This window comes from Ursus arctos, unplaced genomic scaffold (assembly GCF_023065955.2).
Source record: "Ursus arctos isolate Adak ecotype North America unplaced genomic scaffold, UrsArc2.0 scaffold_15, whole genome shotgun sequence".
Lineage (NCBI taxonomy): Eukaryota > Metazoa > Chordata > Mammalia > Carnivora > Ursidae > Ursus > Ursus arctos.
Window position 1 is genome coordinate 24,844,867 of NW_026622819.1, and position 24,135 is coordinate 24,869,001.

General features: G+C 40.2%; 1 protein-coding gene across 4 annotated transcripts in view; it reads right to left on the reverse strand.

The window, feature by feature from the left end:
* ZFR (zinc finger RNA binding protein) overlaps positions 1 to 14,765 on the reverse strand; it is an 81,226-nt gene extending 66,461 nt beyond the window's left edge. For 2 of the 4 annotated variants that reach the window (XM_048224326.2, XM_048224325.2), the window contains exons 1-2: positions 14,611 to 14,733; positions 14,213 to 14,312 (exon numbers count right to left, since the gene is read on the reverse strand). In XM_048224326.2, coding sequence (XP_048080283.1) covers positions 14,213 to 14,312; positions 14,611 to 14,647 — 137 coding nt within the window. In that variant the 5' untranslated portion in view covers positions 14,648 to 14,733. Of the gene's footprint in view, positions 1 to 14,212; positions 14,313 to 14,610 lie in introns of all 4 variants that reach the window. The other 2 variants (XM_026506761.4, XM_026506759.4) reach the window with 2 other exon arrangements.
* Between the last annotated feature and the right edge of the window lie 9,370 nt (positions 14,766 to 24,135).

Below are 24,135 nucleotides of genomic sequence, written 5' to 3' on the forward strand. Positions count from 1 at the left end.
CAGGAGGGAGATGAGAGCCCAGGTCAGCAGCTGTGTAGCAGGCCCAAAGAGGCAGTGAGCTCGGACTCGAAGTAAAAAAAAGGACAGAAGCCTCCGGGAGAGAGATGTCCAGGAAAATAAAGGATTGGCCAACAGACAGTAGACCAGGAGCCTGGAAAAATATTAAGATACAATCAAGGCACCAAAAACATTTTGGGAGAAAAAAAGGTAATGAAAGACTTCACCAAATATGACATTGCTCAAGAAAGGCATGATCCTGGCAAAAGACACCAGTTAAGCAATTAGTAGGGTGAAAAAAAAGCAAACATCCATTTGAACTTGAACTGAGGAAGATTCTTCTATTATGTGGTACAGGGTTGTAAAAATGGAACACATTAGGAATGATAACCATAGAGCACCACCACCTGGATCCACAGTAAGTACTAATTACAGTCATCATAATAAAAGTTTCTGCCTTAAAGTTTTAGAATCAACCTAAATTACAGAAGATAAACTATGATTATAGAATATAATGTAAACGTTAATCACAAGTAGAACTACAGCTAAGTTAGGGGATGGGGTGGAGAAAGAGGGGAAGTAAAGCACAAGTGTTTCAAGATTCTTTTCCTAAAACAGAGAGTACTGAGATACTGACTACCTTTGTTGGAAATGGGATATCTGAAAGTAAGAGAAATAGCCTTATCACTGAACCTGGAAGGAGAAATGAGAAGCATGAAAGGATGTGTACTAAATCTTAACTACGACTGTAGGAAATCAAAACATAATGCATAAAACGTTAATAAATTAAGACACAGAGAAGCATATTATGTAATGATACGGAGTTAGAAATAAAACCAGAACGTTTTAACGGTGGGTGTCCGTACAAAGTGGAATTGGGGAGAAGGGATTAGGAAAATAAGGGAATGTTGTTTTCATTAAAAGCCCTTCTAGGGGTGCCTGAATGGCTCAGATGGTTAAGTGTCTGACTCTTGGTTTTGGCTCAGGCCATGATCTCATCAGGGTTGTGGGACAGAGCCCCACATCAGGCTTCATACTCAGTGCAGGGTTTGCTTGAGATTCTCTCCCTCTCCTCCCCCAGTTTGCATGCACATGCACACACTCTCTAAAATAAATAAATAAAATCTAAAAAAAAATCCATTCTATGCTATTTTTAATTACATTCTGTATTATTCTGGGGGGGGGGAGAAGCATAAAACATAATTTTCAAAATGGCAAGTTGAATGACCAACCAACCACAAATTTAAAATACTCCTGTCTACCTATTTCAACTCAATTCTAATTTCTACATTTCTGGTCTTGACCCTAACCTATACCCAACTCTGAGCCCATTTTTGGTGCTTTCAAATTCCATTAATATGACCTGGATTTACATTATACTAAAGTTATAGTCACTACCAGCATTAAAACAGCTTTGCATACCAATGGCTTGTCCTTATAAGTGGTATCTGGTAACAGGGAAAACATCAGTATACCTCTTTTAATTTCTATACAGCAGTGGTTATCAAAATATGATCCAAGGACTGCTAGGATCCAGGAGGTTATCCCTTTTTCAATTACAGATTGCCTTCATATAATTTAATCCAAACAATCTATTGCAACAGACCGAATGCAGAAGCAGACCAAGAACCATTTTAATTGAGATACTTAAAAGATTTATACAAATCTTTGTAAAGATATAAAATAATGCCTCGTCTCCTTATTTAAGAGGACAGGAATATAGTTATTTTTTTATAGTTAACATAAAGAAATTTGGGGTTAACGTAGTAATCTTATTTTTTAATATGATTTAATAAATATTTTTTAAAATTCTAAGACAGTAAATATTAATATAACCGATATAAACAAAAGCTCCGTAGGGTCTTCAGTAATTATAACTGCTTTAGGGGTCCCAAAACCATAAGCTCTGAGAACTACCATTTTATGATACAGAGCATTAACTTTGATTCATCAGTCATTTCCCTGCTCTTTACACCTTTAAACAAAAACTTGTCTTCTATTCTGTAACAGGGAAAAAGTTCTCAGGGAAAATGAGCAGCCAACATGGTCAGAGCCCTGGGTCTGTTGCCTACAACTGCAATATCCCTATTGGGGGCTCCAAATCTCCCACTTTATCTAGCGTGCTGCTCTTAAGGATCATTTTCTGTGTTAACAGGCACAAAGGGCATTGGGAAGCAATGGCCTAGAACTCTGGGACTCCCGTAAGAAACCAGCACAGAAGGTGAATTAGAAAAAAGTCTTTTCCCTTTTTAAGGGAAAACTGTAGAAGAAACTTTCCTAGCTCAGCCTTGGCTCTGGGTAAAGGGGAGAGAAGTCTCCCCTAACAATTTTTTTTTTCTTTTTTTGAGTGAGAGAGCAGTGTGTGCACATAGGGTGGGGGGCAGCTGGAGAGGGAGGGAGAGAATCCTAAGCAGGCTCCATGCCCAGCATGGAACCCATCAGGGGGTTCCATCTCATGACCCTGAGATCATGACCTGAGGCGAAATCAAGAGTCGGATCCTCAACCTACAGAGCCACCCAGGCGTCCCTCCCCTAACGACTCCTTAAAAAAATTAATTAATTAATTAATTAATTAATTAAAGAGACAGATCGAGAAAGCCCATGAGCGGGGGTAGGGGGTGGCACGGGGAAAGGGAGAAGCAGGCTTACATCGAGCAGGGAGCCCAACGCTGAACTTGATCCCAGGACCCTGGGATCATGACCTGAGCAGAAGGCAGCAGCTTAATCTACTGAGCCACCCAGGCACCGGCCCTGACAGGTACTTTATTACAAGCTAGCCTTCCCCTAGGTTTGGGTTCTGGAATTCACCTTATCTGATTAGGAAAACTCCAAGCTAAGAAGTTAGTTTAATATATCTCTGAGCTGATACTGCTTTCAGATGTCATAAAACACATTTTCCTCTCTAAATGCTACAATGTTCTAAGAAACAGGAGATGGCAATAAAAAGCATCACAACGAATCCATAAGGGAACAAGTTACTAGAAGCAAGAGTTTGCAGAATAAAAAAAATTTTGAAAAGATTGTTATTAGAATTATTATATACAAAATATAAAATAAGTACACTTATAGTAAAAAAAAAAGGGGGGGGCACCTGGGTGGCTCAGTCCATTAAGTGTCTGACTCTCAAGCTCAGCTCAGTTTTTGCTTTGTTTTGTTAAGATTTTACTTATTTGGGGGGGAGGCAGAGGGAAAGGATCACAGTGGACTCCTCAGCGCAGAGCCCATGGAGGGCTCAATCTCAAGACCTTGAAATCATGCCCTGAGCCAAAACCAAGAGTCAGACGCTTAAATGACCGAGCCACCGAGGCACCACTCAGTTCAGGTCTTGATCTTGGGGTTTTCAGTTCAACCCTGCATTAGGATCTGCCCTGGGTGTGGAATATACTTAAAAAAAAAAAAAGGTAAAAGAGACTATCAAAACTAAGACAAAGGACCAAGAAGTTGATTACTTTCCAGAAATGAAATACAGTATACAAAAATTATAATCCGAAACTTAAGACATTATGTAACTGATTAGACATGGCTGATAAAAAAAATTAGTGAACTAGAAAGTATCCCCACAATTACTCAGAATGCACACAGACACAAAGAGATGAAAATATTAGAGGTTAAAAGGGGAGGAGGATAGAATAAAAAGTGGTAAGTCACATCTAAGTAGAGTTGTAAATGGAGAAAAAGAATAGAGGAAACACATCTAAAAAGAATGTCTCAGATTTCCCAAAATTAATGAAAGATTAATTTGGAAGTTCCAAAAAGAAAAAGGGAAGCTCTGAGAAGAAAAAAAAAAAAGTGCCTACAGAGACCAAGTGAGGACTCCTCAAGAACGAGGAAGGTGAGATTAAAACAAAAAACAAAAACTGTTACTAGTAGACCCATATTAAAGGATATTCTTAAAGATTTCCTCTAGGAAGAATGAAAATGATCTCAGAATGAATAAATGTCACGTTAAAAAGGTGGTAAATATGAAGTTAATTTAAATAATCACTGACTATATAAAGTAACGGTATTCAACAATGACTGCTTGTGGGGTTAAAATCTAGAATATCGTACAAAATTAATAGCACAAAAATCAGGAGAGGATTCATCAGGTTAAAGCATTTTAAGTCCTTGTATTGTTTAGGGGAGTAAAGATAATGATTAACTTTAGACTGCATGAACTATTCATGCTAAATTTCTAGAGGAGCCACTATAAAATTTCTGACCTTATAAAAGGAATGAGAAAAAGTCTCAATCAAGAAAATGTAGATTGCTCCTGTCACTCACATTACTGGATGTGTTTTTTTCTCCCTGGAAAACATATTCTCTGTGTGTGTGCATTATTTTCAATTTTGGATAAAATGGCAAAGTAATTGATAGACAAAACACTTTTTCATGGCATACAAAATACAATTTGATCTTTTCATCAGTCCAAATTCAATGTTCAACATTGTTGGACTTTTCTATTTTCTAGGTCAAATTATGGCATTTTATGTATCTACCAAATTACTGACAGATTTTTCTTTAAATTATATTTAATATTTTATAATGTTGACAAAGATGCAAAATTAAACTTCCTCACAGAATCACCCTAAAGAAAAACCATCTTTATTCTGTACACTTGATATTATATATTGTGCTCCCATTATCTTTACAATACTATCAAAACAATAACTGTATCACAGAATTTTAGAAGAAATTTAAATTTCTTTAAGAACTAGAACAAATAAAATAACCAATCCTGCAACTTTTACTAAAACATTAACACTAGTAGACTACTAGTAGGGCAGGGGGTGGTTAAATATAATTTGAAAACTGTTAGTTTTCTTGGGATCCGTAACTCACAGTATACCAAGAAAAAGAATCATTACGATTTACCTGGGTCCACTCGACCTTTTGCACTTTATTTTTGAAGTCATTTAACAAATTATTTATACCAGAATAAGGGATAATAATAATAAAAAAACCCTATCAGAAGTCTTAAAAGCAGCGACAGACCCAAATTTTTAATCCATATGCTCCTCGTTTTAAAACGAACCATGTTGTCTTAACGGAACTGCTAATCAACTTTCATGCACGAACCTGGAACATTTCTATCTCATAAATGCTGACTGTAGATTTCAAATATATCTTTAATGAGTTCTAACTTATCATTACTTCTGTTTCTTCTTTTTGCACTTGAACTGTCAAAATGCAATGCTTACAAAATTTTAAAAAACATTTGATGGCTTTAAGAGAGATAGTTATCTTCTTTGCTTCATAATTGCAAAACATTTTCAATTTTTAGTCTGGAATGATCAATATTAATCTTTTCCTTTCTACATCATTGATTTCCTCCCAATTATCTTTGTATACATACCTGCCTTCAGCCATCTGTCCATTAATGAGTCATATGAAGTAAATTTTGGTGAACAAACATCATAAAAGATGAAAGAATGCTGCCACATACACTTTTAGCAAATTGAGATGTTCAAGATCTTCTCATGGAATATTACATAATGAAGTCAATCCTATTGACTGACTGGATAAAAACACCATATTTACTTTTTTATCCTTAGAAAAACTTTATCTTTCACTCATTGATTCCTGAGCTAAAAAAAAAAATTCACCTAGGACACTGTATCTGAGGATTCTTAATCTGAGATTTTGTTTTTACAATCAATTTCACTATCATCATTAGTCTAGAGTGGTGCTGTTTTTTGCATTCATGTTACTTATCTAATAATTGCCAAACATCTTCCTGTGTTTTCTTCTTTGCCGATATGGACAGAGTATGGCTAACTTGGAATTCTCAACTGTGCTGAAGGAAAAAACTAAAAGCCAACTATAAAGGCAGTGTCTCTACTTTTTTTCATACCATTTTCAAAGATGCAAAAATTGGGAAACTGGGAGGCTCAGTTGGTTAAGCGTCTGCCTTCAGCTTAGGTCATGATCCTGAGTCCCAGGATCGAGCCTGGCATCAGGCTCCCTGCTTGGTGGGGAGTCTGCTTCTCCCTCTGCCTCTCACCCCGCTCGTGCTCTCTAGTAAAATCTTGATGAAAAAAAAAAAGACGCAAAAATCTGGGCAATGCAATGTCTTCCAATTATTTCACTATTGTACCACCCTTCTAGGTGATTCCAACATTCCTCCATTTTTCTATCGTATCAGTCTTTTTTAGAGTAGTCGGCAATAAGTGACAAAAGGAAACAATTCCTAGGATGATGAAACAGCACAATGTTTCAAGACAGGGAAAAATAAAATCCATTTACCATTTATCATAGGGTAAACTTTAGACTTATAAAAGGATCCTGTGGATCCATATAGTAATTGCAAGATAAAATGAATTTTATTCCACTTTTAAAAATAAGCAAATTTTCTTTGGAAGACCTCTAAGGAAAAAAAAGTCATGAAATATCAATCCAAAAAAACAGAACAAAACAAAACAACCCAACAAATGTCTGGGTACAATAAAAGCTGATAGACACCATAAGTTAATTAAACCAAAGTGCCCTGTAACTTCCTGAACTCAAGAAAAATTTCTCCAGTGAAAGATATGAAAGCTCACACTAAGTGAGATGAAAAACAAAACAAAACCAAAAATAGCCTCCTGACACTTAAGGTCAGTTTTTATTGTCAAATGTTTTACAAACTTACAAGGTGTATTTTCAGAAGTTTTTTGATTTCATAAATGTGGATAAGTAATTATAAATGTGTAAAATAAGATCCTGAAATTCTTAAAGGTAGGAAAACCAGATATTCTGAAAGTAACGGACAGCCAGTGAAGATTTTAAGCAGAAAAGTGTTGTGCTGAATTTACATTTTATGATGAGCATTTTGTTTATAGTGAAAAATGGTTTGGGGTGGGTAGGACTTGGAGAGTGAGAGAAGCTATAAAGCCACCTTCATAAATTACAGCATTCTTTGCCTTCACCTGTATGGTTATTGTTTAAAAGGCTTTTGTATTATTTTTCCTGTCAAAAAAGTATTACATTTCTTCAAATTTATTTTCGAGAACATTCTTTCCCACTTAAAGCTGACTACCATATCAACGTAATGCATTTTATACACTATTTTCCCAGAAATAAAATGATTTAAAATTTTTCATTTAATCTTTAAGACCAGTGCTTCCCAATATTTTAAGCTCCTTTGATCTCTAGGACTCTCAAGAATTTATGTGAATACTAAATTAGACCACAAAACTTTTTTTTTTTTGAGCCCCCAGGATGAAAGTTCAAGGTATGCGAACAGAAAAGCAGGTTTCTAGCAAGGATCTAGGACACAGGGAGTGTAGTTAACACTACACACCCCACAGTGAGGCTGGAGAAATGGGGAGAAGGCCTTTCTCTTCAGGGATGCTGTGCATCCTACTGGAGACCACAAAACTTATTTTAAGCAAAATTTTATGCTAGTCTTTCTGCAGTTTCAAATAATTAGATTTTAGTTTTCCTATAATGGCTACCCATTAAAATTATACCTATAATTTGACAACTAACAAATCCTTAATCCAGCCTCTCTAAAGCCCTAACATTGCTTACTACCTCTCTTCTTCTGGTTTTTATGACGTAACATTCTCATAGCTCTCTGCCTACCCTGTATTTGTTTCTTTCACTGGCCCTACCTTAAACACAGATGCAAATTTGCAACCATGGCTATATTTTTTGTTTTTCTTTCATTCATTAAAAAATGTTTACTGAATGATGTATGCCACATACTGTTGAAACTTTGGTTTCATCCATACTCAACAGCTATAATGGGGGGTCACTACCATATGAATGATATCCAGATTCATACTACCAACCCTTACCCCTTTCCTAAGCTCCATTTCCAAATGTCTATGGAATATAATAGCTAACACTGATGGGGATATAATATATGCCAGGGACTGTTCCCAGCACTTTGCAAATACTAGTCATTGATCTCAAAACACAATGGAGAATATAGAAGCCTCCCAGGATGCTAATATATTCTGTTTTTGTTTTTAATCTGGGAGCTAGTTATACACGTATGTTCAGTATATGCCATTTCATCAAGCTATACTATTATATATGCAGTTCTTTTTACATATATTACACTTTCACAGAGAATTTTTTAAAAATCTCAATCCTATGAGGTAAGGAACAGTATTATCTCCAGATTAAAGGTGAAGAAACTTAAGTATCAAGAGACTGTTTTCCCACTGTCAAATGGCAAGTAGTATAGGGAACCAGGATTCAGCTCAGGTAGTCTAATTTCAAAGACCATCCACTCTCAACCGTATCAAGCATCCTGGCTCAACACATTTCCTTTGTCTTAAGTGATCTTCTCTCGGGGCACCTGGGTGGCTCAGCTGGTTAAGCATCTGCCTTCAACACAGGTCATGATCCCAGGGTTTTGGGATGCAGCCCCATGTCGGGCTTCCTGATCAGAAGGGAGCCTGCTTCTCCCTCTCCCTCTGCTGATGCTCTCTCAAATAAAATCTTTTTAAAAAATGCTTTAAAATAAAAAAAATAAAATGATCTCTCAATTTTCAGAGTGAAAGACCATGAAGCGTACCTCAAACTCCATAGTCAGAATCCTCCAATTCCCCATTTTAATATTTCATTACAACTCAGGTGTGATCATTATCATGGCATGGTTATTTGCAGGTGTATTTGTCCCCACTCTCAGTATAAACTCAGAAGTATAAACTCCTGAGTGCAGGAACTGCACATATTGTAGATGCTCATTAAATATCATGTGTTACTCCCTACAAATATATTTTAACATATTATATATGAGAAGACTAATATTAAAACAACAAAAAAGCCCAATGTAATCTTTATTTCACGAATTTGTCTACAAGCATGAATTAAAGAGCTATACTGCACCACAGCTTTCACGCAACACTCAGAAATATTATACTCCCAACAGTGACCCTAATTCTGAGATAAGAGTGCCAAGGACAATTTATGGCTGAGCACAGTAGGTGTACTCCACACCTTTAATCATGTATCTAAGTAATTCTAATATACTCTGTCAATTACTACACTTATAAGCCCAAGGCTAGGTCTTCTGGTTAACTGACAGTGTACTTCTGAAAAAAAAATTTGACTGGTTTTACAAATATGTCTATTTAAACAGCTATATATTATAATCCAACGGCTCATAAGCATAATTTCGTCTCTGGGATCTCTATTTTATTTTATTTTACATTTTTTATAAGATTTTATTTATTTATTTGACACAGAGAGAGAGAGAACACAAGCAGGGGGAGTGGAAGAGGAAGAAGCAGGCTCCCATCGGAGAAGCCTGATGTGGGGCTGGATCCCAAAATGCTGGGATCACGCCTTGAGCCAAAGGCAGACGCTTAATGACTGAGCCACCCAGGCGCCCCTGAGATCTCTATTTTAATCCAGTGATCTATTTGTCTATCCCTGTACCAATAATACCACATTCACCTGTTGAATAAAGTCTGGATATGTGGTAATACAAGGCCTTCCTTGTCATAGCTTACAAGTCTCTTATCACTACTTTTGGACAAATACTATCTTCATCACCAACACTAGAATCTGTTTTGATCCCAAACACTGTTTGATTGCTGAAACAGTAATGTTACCTATTTTTGCCTGATCTTAGATCCAGAAAATTTGCTGAATGCTTATTATTTCTCATATTTTTGTCTGTTGCTGGCAAATAAAAAATTTCCTTCCTTCCCCATTAAACTGACATGGAAATTGAGACCTATCAATTGATACACACGTACCTACTCTTAAAACATTTTACTTTGAGATTATGAAGTTCTCTACATAAAGTATATGAAAGACATCAACTAAGGAGTTCCTTTAAAAATCCATACAGCATACTTTATAGAAAACTATCATTGGTAAAATGCCTACTGAAAATCAGGCACTAGCATAGAAGGTTTTATACATAATCTTCACCCGAAGGAAAGTTAACTCAGGGCAGTCTCAGAAAAATGAAGTGATCTGCCCAAGTGACTGATGAGATAGAGGTGGGATTCAAATCTGAAGTCTTACAAGCTCCAAATCCAAACTCTTCCAATGAGAGTATATTGTAAAGCCGTTTATGAAAGTACAAATATACACCTTAAGCATTCTATACAGGAATATTGTGGCTTACAACTACTCTTAAGGCTATTAATAACATAGACAGGAAATATCATCAATGTAACAGCAGCAATCCTTTTAGAACATTTTCATTATTTCAAACTCATTCATGCAATATGAATCCCAAGATCTCTGATTCAACAATGAAAGAGCTGATATAATTAGCAGTTGCGGAATTTTTTTTTCTTCTGCTGAGCCAGTAAATTTCCATCACCATGATTGGTTTCAAAAACCTGCTCACCTGGTTTTTCACCTTCTCAGGGATTACTCCTTTTCTACCTTACTAATGTTACTCATTCTTTCCTCAACACATAGTTTTTTTAACACTACATTCAAAATAAAGTAAAAAAGGAAAAGGAGAAAAAGGAAGATTCACCAGCTAATCAGCCTAACCAAGTTATTTATCTCAGTGATGTGAAGAGATAATTATCCTTTAGGAACAGACATACTAAAGGTATCTCAAGAATCACTGGATGAGATGCTTTCCTAACAGATGCTTAAACTGTTGTCCAGCAAATAGTCAAGATCCACTTAAACATTTACCATTTAACAATATTTGCTAAGACTCTAAGAATATGGGGGTAAAGTAATTATTTTGCATCTTAATACAACCTCTACCCTAAAGCCTTTGGATTCAATAAATACTAGGTGTAAGAAGGGTAAAAAAAAAAAAAAAAAAAAAAAAAGTTGCCAAATGATTTTTTCACATAGCTAACTTTATTGAAGTTATTCAATGATACACTAAGAGTTTTATATAGGACAAAGAAAATTAGTTTAATTAAGCACAAGCTAAAGATTTAGGTTATCCAGGTAACAGACAAGTAGCTTGATTAGACAGAAAGATGACAAGGAATTGTTATGTCCAAGGCTTTTCTAAATAACAATTAAAGGGAAACTGGCCGTTAAAAACTCTCAAAGAAATGTTTATGTCCTATGAATACTGGAATATAATGGATTACTTTATTTTATATTTATAGTACATATACATATTATTTGTGTATGCCACAAATTCCTTTCTAAAAGTAAACACCTATGAGAACTTCTTTATCACCTCCAATGAAGGAGTGAAAAAAAAAATGATTTCGAGCCTATGAAACTATCAGAAAACTTTTTTTCTACTGAGGATTATCTTTCCCCAAATTCTTTGCTACCCTAAGTCCTCCTAACTGTTGAAATACTTTTCCCCAAGATTACAAAATTAGATTTATCTGTAAGCCTATCTTCTCAAACAAAAGAGGTAACTCTACTAAAGTAGGTTACCTACCCAACCAACTCCCCTTTCTGCTGCAAAGCCATCCTATTTTTTTTTCACTACACTTGAGATCTGCATCATCCTGTGCCCCACGAATTAATTCTACCAGAAATACACACATATAAACACATACAAATTTCTTCATTTCCAAGGGGAAAAAGTACATGAAAGGTCAGAAAATGAAAAGACTGCATTTGCAAGAGTGGCAAATGGACATAATAGATTTACTTGACTTAAAAAAATACATAAAGTAAAAATATTCAGTAGCTGATGGAAAGAGAAGCATAAACAGTAAGTAAATGTTTATCACAAAAATATTTAATATGCATTATACAAATTAAAAACTTAGTTTACCTAGAAGTTAGCAGTTAGAAGTAGCAGAATTTATAGCTTTACATAGCTATAACCAAGAAAACTAAGAACCAGAATGCAATGAAGACTTAGGTTACTTTCTGTTTATCTGTATTCAACGACAGGTGTAGCAACCACTCACATCATCCGCACATGAACACTTAAAATTTCCCCAAGTTTGCATCCTTTAAATTGAAACAAACAAAAACTTGCAAAGTAAGCCTTGGTCTTCTAAAAGTTACATTATAGTGATTTCTAGACAGAAGAAAAATAAGTATTTGTATATCCTTTTATTATTGCTACTTATCTTCCTTGAGCCAAAGTATTAGCATTATTGGGCCTGATTTCTTCCCATTAAAAGCAAACAACTTTCCATGTACTGTATTTCTATAAAAGGAAGAGCATATTAACAATTAGTTTTGCTGACATGTATGTATCCTCAGTAGACATTCACATAACAAGCAATTTAGTAATTTGGATGGTTGTTATAGTTTACTGAAACTTGGGGAGATTCAAAGCCAAAGAAAAAATCAGATGCACAAATTCTGTACTAGTTTTCTATACGAGGATAAATTATATACATGCAAATATTTTATTAAAAAAATGATTTAGTATCTTTAAGTTGGCATTTCCTCCCCCATTTGTCTGTAGGTTTGCACTAGGAAAAACTACTTCAAAACTGCCAAAGAATCCACTATATTTTCAGTAAGTAAATAATCCTAAAATTTATCTCTGCCCATAGTAACAACAAAAAATACTGTGTGAAACAAGTCACATTTTTAATGGTTAAATACAGCTTTGTCTAGAACACATAGTACTTGGTAGCACAGGATTTATAGCACAGATGCTGATTAGCTATCTTGTTTCCCAGAAAAAGAAAATAGCTTGATTTTCTCTCCCCACAGAAATTGACTCTAAAAGGTTTTATCAAAGTAACTGACACTTTGTTAGTTTAATTATCACAACTTATAAGCAAAGAATTTCTTAATGTCTGAAAAGTTCCAAGATTTTGCCCCAATAATTTGTCATCTCAGTCCTTTTTCTGGAGTATGTCTCAAGATAAAACAGATTTGTAAAAAATGCCACATGCATTCAAGACATTAAAAACAATTATAAAAATTTAATACCGATTTGTAAATATAATGCACATTTACACATTTTAACAGCTCTTTAAATCAATGGGGTCTTAAACATTGTATCATATTTTAATTGGCAGCACTTTTTTTAATGACACATAAAATAACGTCACCCTTTACAAATAAATGGCATTTTAGAATTCCATGAAACACGGCAACTTTCTTAGAATTACAGGCTTTTACCCAAGAAGAAAGCCCAATATCTCATTTTACAGACGAGAAAAATGAAAGCCCAAGTAGGTATGTCCCCAACGTCATAAAATCAAGAGCAAAAAAAGACACGGAACCCAGATCTTCTGATTCCCAGTGATGCCCTTTTCATTACACAACTCAACACTTGAAGTTAATGAGATGAAAAAATTACCGGGGTTTAACCAAACAGTTAACACACAGCTATCTAATATAATCTCTCTCTCTATAAAAAGCTTGTCACTTAGGAACCCTGCAGGTTTATGGTCTGAAGCTGAAGAAAATGTCTCAGACGGACTCAAAAGCAACAACGACCACAAAAAAAAAAAAAAAAAAAAAAAAAATCTAGCGTGTTTTTCTCTTCTGACAAGATGTATAATGAACTACAGACACTTCAGATATTAGAGTTTCCCTTAATGTAGAAATTTCATAGGACGCATCACAGTAAACCAGTATAATCTCACTTGCATCCCCAAGGGGAATTATTACCGCCCCCCCACCCCCAGCCTAAACTCAATAGTTAGAACAAGGCCATGGATTCATTTATCAGAACTAGAAACTTCGCACATCTTTTCCAGTCTACCAACTACAAATTCACAGGTGGTTGCTATGTTTACATCTCTTCCCGGAGGAAAAACTAAAGGAACCCAATGACTGTAGTGACACCCGCAGTTTGTTTGCAGGTTTCGAGGGACAGGAGGAGCCAAAGGAGAAGGTACCCGAGAAAACGACACGTTATCTGGGCTCAGGGGGCCGCAGCACCGGGCGAAGACTAGCGCACGGGAGGCGTCGCGTAACAGGCCGGTGGGCAGTGTGCCTCGGCACTCCCCTTCGCCCACCCTCTCCATTCCCCAAGTGGGAGGGGGATTAGAGGTGGGGACTGGACAGGCGGGGCGGAGACTGGGGAGAGATCCGAGCCTCGGCCTCGGCTCCCTCCCTCAGCCGGGCGGGGGGTGGCGGCTGGGCTCCGAGGCCGCGGGAGGCCATTTTAGCTGCGGGGCCGCCGAAAGCCCCGGCGGCCCTCCACGTCCCAACACCTCAGCCGTCCCTCCCTCCCGCCCCCACCGGGGGCCGCTCCCCGCCGCGGGGCCGGGCCGGGCGGGGCGGGAGAGGCCGCGGCGCCCGGCCCGCCTCGGGCCGGGGCTCGGGGCCGCCGGGCGGGGGCCGGCGCGGGGGCGTCTTGTCGACGGGATCCGGGCGGAAGAGCGAGCAGGGGGAAAGAAGGGAGAGGGCGGGGAGCCGTTACCTATACTGGGCCGCAGCCGCCGCCGCCGCCGCCCCGCTGTGGGTGAATCCAAAGTAGTTGCCGGTCGCCATTTTGGCATCTTCCCCCAGCCGGCTGGGCACTGCGGCGGGCACGGAGAGTCGGGTCCCATGGCGGGAGGAGAGGTGCGGTGGGGCAGAGATGCCGAGGGAGGGAAAGGGAGAGAGAGAGGCGCTGTGAGAAGCCGCCCTCGCCGGGCCGTGGCCGGGGCCGCGGCCGCGCCGCCTCCCCCTCCCGCCTCGCACTCCCTCACTCACTCGCACGCCCCGGTGGCGGCCGCCGCCTCCTCCCCGGAGCCAGCCCCAACCCCCGCGCCTCCCCGCAGCCCCGGGTCAGGGAAGGGGCCGGGCAGGGACCTCGGCGGGGTACATTATACTCACCATAGGTGAAAGAAACTACAGGGCATATGGGAATCATGGGCTCGGGCTGCTGCTGCTGAACTCTGAACTCTCACCCACTGCCTCCCTCCTCTGCCCCGCTCCTCCTCAGCGGAGAACAGACCGCCGCCTCCCGCCGCACTGCGCAGGCGCCCCCCGCGCTCGGCACCATGGGAGCTGTAGTCCCGACCGCCTTCGCGGCTCTAGCAGGCGCGTGCCGGGCCTCAGGCGAGGCGGGCCCTGGGGAAGCCGGCGGGCGAAGGCGGGCCTGGCATGGTGATAGGGAGCCGCAACATGGGCAATAGAGAGTGCGAGGAGCGCCTCGCCCTGCACTGGGGGGATCAGGGAGAATGAGCAGAGTGACGTCTGTTAGCCTTCCCTTATTACTTTTCACTCTTTCACTTTTGCGTGTGCAGTGTTCTCTACCTTTCAGGCCTTGCTTGTGCTCTTTTCATTAGAATTTGAGCTGGACTAATTTGGTTTTTTTCTTATTTGCCTCATTCCTGCTGCTTGTTCCTAGCCTCAAAACTGGGGAGGGAAATATGGGGGAGGAGAGAAAAAGAATGCTAGTCTGTTGGGCTGGAAGCACACCCCCAACACCCCTCCCGAACGCCCTCTCCGCCACCTGCACCCACTCCTTGAGTCCTTCAGCGTGCGTCGAGCACCCCACGAAGTGTCAGGCTAGGTCCTGGAGATGTACCAACGAAGAAAATGAAGTCCCTTGCACACATGGAATTTACCTTCTGGGAAGGAAGGAGGAGGGTGTCAGACAAGACCAAATAGTATAACGGATGGTGATTGCAGCTTTAGGAATAAAGCCAGGCAAAGATAGGAGGGAGGTGCTGTTTTATGCAGGGTGTGGATAGAGCAATCACCAGAGCAGAGCCTTGAAGGAAGTGAGGGAAGAGGCTGGAGATACCTCTAGATACCTGGAGGAAGGACAGCAACTGGAGGGTCCTAAAGCCAGAGTGCTCAAGAGCAGCAAGGATGTTAGTCTTGCTGGAGTGGAGTGATAAGGAGACAGATCTTCAGAAAGGTCCCTGGTAAGGATGCCAGATCTTTCATGGTAAGGACAGAAGACTATTCTCCCTCATGCAAACATTTCTTTCTTCCCTCTGCTTTCTCACTGTTTTCTCTTTACTTTCCCAGTTCATTTCCAACCACTCCCTTTCCTTTTCCACCTTACCTCCTTCCTGCCTCCCATCAATGCATAAGTGCTCCACTTCACCTCTTCCTCATCTTCTCCGTGCCCATGCCCCAGACCCTCTGCTACGGGCCTCTCCTCAATGTTTATTTATTTACTTATTTTTTTTTAAATAATTAACCATTTTTAAAAAATGTTTATTTAAGTGATCCCTACATCCGCTGTGGGGCTAGAACTCACGACCCCGAGATCAAGAGTTACATGCTCCCCAAACTGAACCAGCCAGGTGCCCCTCCTCAATGTTTAACACGAGCATTAAAAAGAAATGCAAAGGGTGAATCAGAACTCTCTCATGAAGTTTAGGGCTCTATCCCACCTTCTCATGCCACAGCAGAAACAATACCTCAATTCTTATTTGTGCCAACCTGGCTCCCCCACACCTCCTACAAAGGTACCAGTTCTAAGAACCTGTCTGATTTATCCTCTTACTCATTTCAAAAAAGAGAAAATGTAGAACTTTGGGGGGAGAAAAAAATCAATGTCATTGTTTTTGACAATACTGATGTTTCTCCAGGCAAAAGTTATTTGCAGTCCAAGTGTGTTGTTGGAAAAAGTATCTTCTACACATAGGATACTAGAACTGCATTTTAAAGGTAATTTGCCTTGAACTTCATGAAGCAATAAAGCTTTGAAGGCACTGACTGTAACTGCTTTGATAAACTTGTACTATCAGTTACTAGGCTACTTGAATAAAATTGGAAGAGAAAAGACAGGTATTAATCACCTGCCTAAGAAGATTATTTTTAGGCCAGTTTTATGCTTGGCTGCTTGGCAGGCCTTTAGAGGATGGAAGAGGGCTGCTGGCACACCCCAATGAGCAAGCAGGTAACTAGAAAGAGGAAGGCGTGCCTCTTCTCTTTGGTAACTGTTCCTAGAGTTCAGAGTAGGTGTGGCAGTAGTGAAAATTGTTCACAACAGGGCACTCTTCAAAGAGGGAATCTGTAGGAAGGGCTCACCTTACCCTAGGCAAGGGTTTACTTAAGGAAGGAGTTTTGGGATGGGCTTGGAATCAAGAAGCCTTGGTTCCTTTTCCTGGGTATTTAGTAGCAGAATGGCCTGAACACATTATTTAATCTTTCTCAACCTGTATGACAGGAAAAATAATAACATCTCCCTCATGGGACTGTGGTGGGGGTTAAATGAGGTAGCATTTCTATAAAACAACGCCAAGCACAGGGTATTTATGTAAAAAGAACTAGGTGGGATGATTGTGAATCCTTTCAAAATCTACCTTCCAGTAAGGGAATGCGCTGTGCAAGTCACTCACCTAAAACCAAAAAGGAAGTGGCTCTGCCCTAGGAGGCTTTATGTCCCAGAGTGTACCCAGTCTAGCCAACATGGCAATATGTAGTCCTCGAGACCAAAAACGGGTGGGAGACTTGACTGGAGGAAGCTAATTACAACATCCGTCATCCTTCATGTGCAGAAATGGTTGGCATTGGGATACAAAAAATTACGACTTAGCAGTCATTCTCCACATATCAGCTAGAATGATGGGTTCAAAATGCAAATCTGATCAAACCTGTCTATGCTTCCCCTCACTCTTGGGACAAAGCAAAACTTTCACAGGGCTTTCAGAGTCCTGTGCAGTCAGGCTTACGAGTCTTTTCCAGCATCTTCCTCCTTCTTCTCTTCATTCCAGTTACCTTGACCTCTTATTTACCATGCTCCCTCCCACCACAAGGCTTTGCATGTTCTGCCAGACTAGAATGTTCTTCCTTCCTCTCTTCACCTGGCTAACCCTCATGCTTCAAGATCTCCACTCAGTCAATTCCTTCTCAGCCTTCCCTGACCTCTTGATCTGTCAGACCCTTATTATGCTCTCAGAGCCCCAGGCATCCCTCCTTAAGTTACCTTTGTGACAGCTGCAATCTCACACTTACTGAGTGATTGTTTGATTAACATTATTTCTGCCATCAGACTACAGCTTGATGAAGGCAGGGTGCCAATATCGGGTGCCTGGTGATAGGCACCCAGTAAGTACTTATTGAATAAATGAACCAGGCAGTGCACAGCTTAATCTTCGGTGATTCAGGGGCAGTTTCAGGGACCTGTAATGCCTCAGGGTCATCATTAAGAACTTCAGTTAGCATCTGAGGGCAAATTAGAAAACATTAATTGGCAGACCCATTAACCACAAGGTGGAGCTAGCCTGAGAAGGGGGGTCCCTAAACTCACCCCAAATATATCTAGTCACCTTTAGTCACACCTTTGTGTCGAGACCTGGTATCCTGAAAGGCCTTGTTAAAATACAAACCTGTCAGCCAGAAAGGATAACATATGAGCTACTCTATATACCAAGAGAGTATGGCATGGGGAATGAGGGCTTGGTCTCTGAAACTGGACCCATATGGCTTCAAATCTCAGCTCTCACTAACTGCTCTGTGACCTCAGGCACAACCTCTCTGTGCTTCATTTTTCTCCTCAGTGAATAGAGATGATAATGTGTTGTCTGCAACAGGGAATTGTTGGTAGGGCTTTAACAACTTCCTAGAGGTAAAGGTCTTAGGTCAATGTGGGGTTCATTGCAAGTACTTGGAGCGTTGGCTGGTTAGTCTACCCATCACCCGTTCCTGTCACAACCAGAGAAGAAGCCAAAGGATGGGATTGGGTTGTTTGTTTGTTTTTTTTTTGGTAGGGGAAGGGGAAGGTCAAGTCCACGATGGCGCAGAATGGGTGGGACGGGGTAGGGAAGGGGGCACAGAGGATCGTAGGGAGGCATGCAAGGGGAGGCGAGGGGCAAACGGCTGCTGCGTTATTGTTTCCCTGAGAACCCAGGGAGAGAGCAAGAAGGCCAGGAAATTCACTTGGAACCTGTGATGGTCTCCCAGGATAATACAGTCATTGCATTTGGGGCTAATAAAGAAAGAACAGGAAATGAGGCTCTAGCTCTGGTCATGACTCGGACAGGCTGAGTCTCCAGGCATTCTGGGACCTTACCAACATAGACAGGTGGTGCTGGGAGGGGACAGCAGAATCAGGCTAGGGAGCTGACCTAGCTGTCAGACTGGCTTTTAAGGGCCAAATGGGTAGGACAATGTTCACAATTCAAAGGGAGAGTTCTGGTTTTATTTTTATTTTATTTTTTTAAAGATTTTATCTATTTATTTGACAGAGAGGGAGAGAGAGAGCACAAAAGCAGGGGGAGCGGCATAAGCAGGCTCCCCACTGAGCAGGGAGCCCAAAGTGGGGCCTGTGACCTGAGCCGAAGGCAGACACTTAACCAACTGAGCCACCCAGGTGCCCTGGGAAAGTTCTGACTTTAATCAAGAAAACCTTAACTGAAGGATGTACTCCAGGTGGTGGGTGTGACAGTGAAAGACCAGGAAGCCTTCCCCTTTAAATTCTTCCATCCCCTCCCTTCCCCTTTCCCCTTTCTCCTTCTCTCCCTTCCCCTCTACTCTCCTCCCTTCCCTCAGAGGAAGAACTGTGTGGTCTAGGAGATGTGCTGTAGTAAGGATATTCTTCAGAACCCAGTTGAAGTTCTTTCTTGAGTTTTTGGCCAATGGATGGTGGATGGTAGATAAATGGATGGAGACATGAGGGACTTTGAAAGAATTAGGGAGCAGACGGAGAACCATGGTCCAAGGTCAGGCACTGGGGTGATCCACAGAGATAAAATGCATCCTTGATAAATACAGTGACACCTACTGGTGCAAATGGGGGTTTAGCACAAAGATGTATTTCATCTCTATAAGAGAGTTTGTGATATGGTGGTTTCTTCTAAGGGTAGGTTTTGTGGATTCAAATCCTACCTGCACCACGTACTAGTTGTGTAGACCAAGGACAAATTATATAACCTCTCTGAGACTCAGTTTCTTCAGGAACTAATAACACCTAGTTCATATGGTTGCTATGGACATTAAATGAATGTAAAGTTCTCTTTTTTTTTTTTTAAAGATTTTATTTATTTGACAGAGAGAGACAGCCAGCGAGAGAGGGAACACAAGCAGGGGGAGTGGGAGAGGAAGAAGCAGGCTCCTAGTGCGGAAGCCTGATGTGGGGCTCGATCCCAGAGCACCGGGATCACGCCCTGAGCCGAAGGCAGACGCTCAACCACTGTGCCACCCAGGCACCCCTAAATGACTGTAAAGTTCTTACAACATTGCTTGGCACATAGCATGTGCTCAGTGCAATCCTTTTGGTTACCACAAAGACTGAATAGATATTAGCAATGTCTCTGGGAGTAAAGGATTTCTCGGCACAGATAGTCTCTGATCTCTGTCACCCAGTTATACTAATTTTTTTCAATTAAATTTTTAAATTGAAATATAATTCATCTAACATAAGACTCACCCTTTCAAAGCATTCAAGTCAGTGGTTTTTAGTGTATTCATGAAATTGTGCAACTCTCACCACTGTCTAATATCAGACCATTTTCATGACCCCATTAACAAATCCTGAACCCATTAGCAGTCATTCCCATGCCCTGTTCCTCCAAGTCCCTGGCAACCACTAACCTATTTTCTGTCTTTATGGATTTGTCTATACTGGACATTTAATATAAATGGAATCATACAACATATAGCTTTTTGTATCTGGCTCCTTTCACTTAGTCTAATGTTTTCAAGTTTCCTTTTTGTTATAGTATGTATTGGTACTTCATTCCTTTTCATGACTGAGTAATATTCCATAGTTTGAATATACCCCATCTTGTTTATCATTCATAAGTTGATGGACATTTGGGTTGTTTCTACTATTTGCCTATTAAGAATAATGCTACTATGAACATTTGTGATGGCTAATTTTATGTGTCCACTTGACTGAGCTAAGGTTAGCTGGTAAAACATTATTTCTGGGTATGTCTATGAGGGTGTCTTTGGAAGAGATTAGCATTTGAATCAGTAGACTGAATAAAGATGCCCTCACTTACGTGAGTGGGCGTCATTCAATCTGAATAGAACAAAAGGGCAGAGGTCTGGGGAATTTGTTTTCTCTGCTTGAGCTGAGACATTCATCTTCTCTTGCCCTGGGATTTAGAGCTCCTGGTTCTTTGGCCTTTCAGCTCCAACAGGGACTTACAGTATTGGTTCTGATTCTCAGGCCTTCAGACTTGGACTAAATTTCGTTACCAGCTTTCCTGGTTCTCTAGCTTGCAGATAGCTGATCAAGAGACTTCTTGGCCTCCACAACAGTGTGAGCCAATTCTTATAATAAATATCCTCTTATATATATATATCACTGTACATCCTGTTGGTTCTGTTTTTCTGGAGAACCCTGACTAATACAAAACTTTACATTGACATGTTTTCAGTTCTCCTGAGTGCAATTTCTGGTATACACGTAAACTTTTTAAATATCTCAAGTTCTCTCTCTGCACAGCTACTGCCCTAGTTTGTCTCTTGCCAAGGCCGCTTCAACAGCCTACTAATTGGTCTTTCTAAGGATCTAATCCTCTCAATCCCATTCTCCACATAATTATCAAAGGATCTAAGATTGAAAAAATAATAGTAATAATAGTAAGAACAACTAGGTACATTACAATAATTCATTTTTTTAAAGAAATCTGAGGCAGGGGCTATTAATGCTTATCCTATTTAGAGATGATACAACTGAGTTCTCAAAGCTGGTAAGTGGCAGAGGCAGGATTTAAATCTAACACCAACCTGACTCCAGAATGCCTAACCTCTGTGACATACCACCTTCCTGAAACACCTCTGGCCAATACTTCACTACCGTGCTGAAAACCATACAAAGATTCCCACTTGCCTAAAGTAAAAACATGGCCTTTTATTTATTGTACATGGCTATGTCTCATTCACAAATTCCTGGAGTATTTATACTATCAACTCTCTATTTTATTCTGAAGCATCCCATACTTTGCATTTCCTCACATACATCAGACTTGTTATTTCTTGTTCAATGTCTTTCTTTCCCCCAGGAACGCATGTAGTAAGCACCACAGAGTCAGGAATCATGTCTGGTTTTATCCACTGTTTAATTCCCAATGCCTAGGACAATGGCAAGAACACTGTAGGCACTTGATAACTATTTGTGGGATGAACGAGAGTAGTTCTGTGTTCTTCACCTCTTGAGGACGATGGTTTTATGATATATATCTTTGGTATCTCCCTCCACCCTTCTCCAACTACCACCTAGCACAGTACTAGGCACAGAAGAAAATGCCAACCTGTTTTAGTCCTCCCAGCTCCCTTGACACTTTAGCACAGGTTTTCTGCTGCCAAATCTCAACACCAGTGTTGTAAGGGTTTCTTTGTGTCAGTAACACATTCTGAGGAATCGGAAGCACATGCAGAATTCAAAGTAGCCATAAAGAGTAGCTATTTAGGGGCTTGGAGCAGAGTCTAAGCCATGCTGTGATCTCATTTAGAGATTGATCTGAAATTAATGAGTGATGCTGAAGGGCATATTGGTGATAGAAACTAAATTTTTGATATTGTTTAATCTAAATACCCATACATGGCTAGGGACTACCATATTGGATAGTACAGCACTAGAATCAGATGACCTGGGTTCAAATCCTGCCTCCACTATATGACTGGCCAATTTACACAACCTCCTTGTGTCTGCTTTCCTCATCTATAAAATGGGGAAATGATAATAGTACTAATGTCATAAATTTGGTGTGAGGATTAAGTGACTGCATACACACTTCAAGCTAGCACTGGAGTGGCTAGGAAAAGGCTGACATACAAAAAAACGGGTCATCTAGTCCACCTGATTAATAGAGTGCTGTCTCTGCTGGGAGCACCATGTTGTGGTCATTTACATGGTGTATTAGTTTCCTATTGCTGCTCTAACAAATACTACTAACTTCTTGACCTGCAACCACACACATCATCTCACAATTCTGTGATTCAGAAATCTCACTGAGCTAAAATGAAAGTGTCAGGAGGGATACACACCTTTAGAAGGCTCTAGAGGAGAATCCATTTCCTTGCCTTTTTCAGCTTCTAGAAGTTGCCCACATTACTTGGCTCATGGCCCCTTCCTTCATTTTCAAAGCCAGCAGCAGAGCATCTTTAAATCTCTCTCTGACTCAGACACTCCTGTCTTCCTCTTATAAGGACGCTTGTGGTTATATTAGCCCTTCTGGAAAATCCAGGATAATCTCCTCATCTCAAGATCCTTAACATAATCGCATTTGCAAGTTTGTTTGGCCGTGTAAGAGAACATAGCTTTGGGGACCATTATTCTGCCTACCACACATAGGATATGGACATTTTCACATTCAGAGACCATTCTGAAAGGTCCATCCACCTCTCCCCTGGATCTTCCTGTCACCATTTTCTAGGCTTGTTCTTTCTCAAGTCTCTGCTCAGCTGGCCAAGCTACTAGCCAGTGCTCATTAATAAATATAGATCCATACTCAGTCAATCTTTATTTATACATGAAGTAAATAATAAGGTGTATACCCTAAATCCTGGGAGGATTTTCCTTTGCCACTATATTTCAGAGCTACGCTGAGTGGGGCAGTAGGACGAAATCGTCCAATTCTAGTTAGAAACAGTATGGCATGCAGATTGATCAATGAGTCTTCCACATTTGCCTCTTTAATTAACTGATCATAGGGAATTCCCAATGAAGCTAAGGATGTCTGGAGGAAGAGAGGGCAAAGTACGAGGAGCAAGTTACAAGGGAATCCTGGGCCCCCTGGTTGTGATAATGTATTTATGCCTCTGGATTGCTCCAGCCTGGTCTCATATATATACCACTTCTATTTTGGAATGCTGCTATATGTGTTTAATTTTATAGTTTGGTGGATAAGATAATACCCAGTTCATGATGGACAGTTCTCATAGGTACTTGGTGTCTCAGAGTCAGGTCTCTCCTAGGGCCCAGAAGCCTCCCAGGCTAGAAGTAAATTTTTAGTAAATTTCAGTCATTTCATTGGTTCTAATCTGCCATAGATGATAAAAGCAGCAAAGAAAAGAACTCTGCCAATAATCATCATAAGACAACATTGCTTATAACTATTATATATGCATTCCAAGTTCAGAGATATTAAAATGTGAAAAGCAATGACAACAACCCACAAAACTTACATCTTAGAATCAGTAACATAAGACACATCCAATCCGTCCTTCCACTGTACACAGAAGGAAATAGGCCTAGAGAGGTAAGTGACTTGGCCAAGACCACAGAACTCCTTAACCACGGTGGCGCATCCAGACACATCTGACTTCTACTCCAAAGCCAGTTTCATTTCAACAGAGTGATTTATTACTACTAATTAGTATGAATAATAGCAACCCCAACTTCGCAAAATCAACTTGTATTAAGTGCCCTTATTCTCCTTTATGTCAGAAATAACCAGGAAAAGTAGAGGCTGGGTCTTTTTGGACTGTGGTCCTTACACCTTC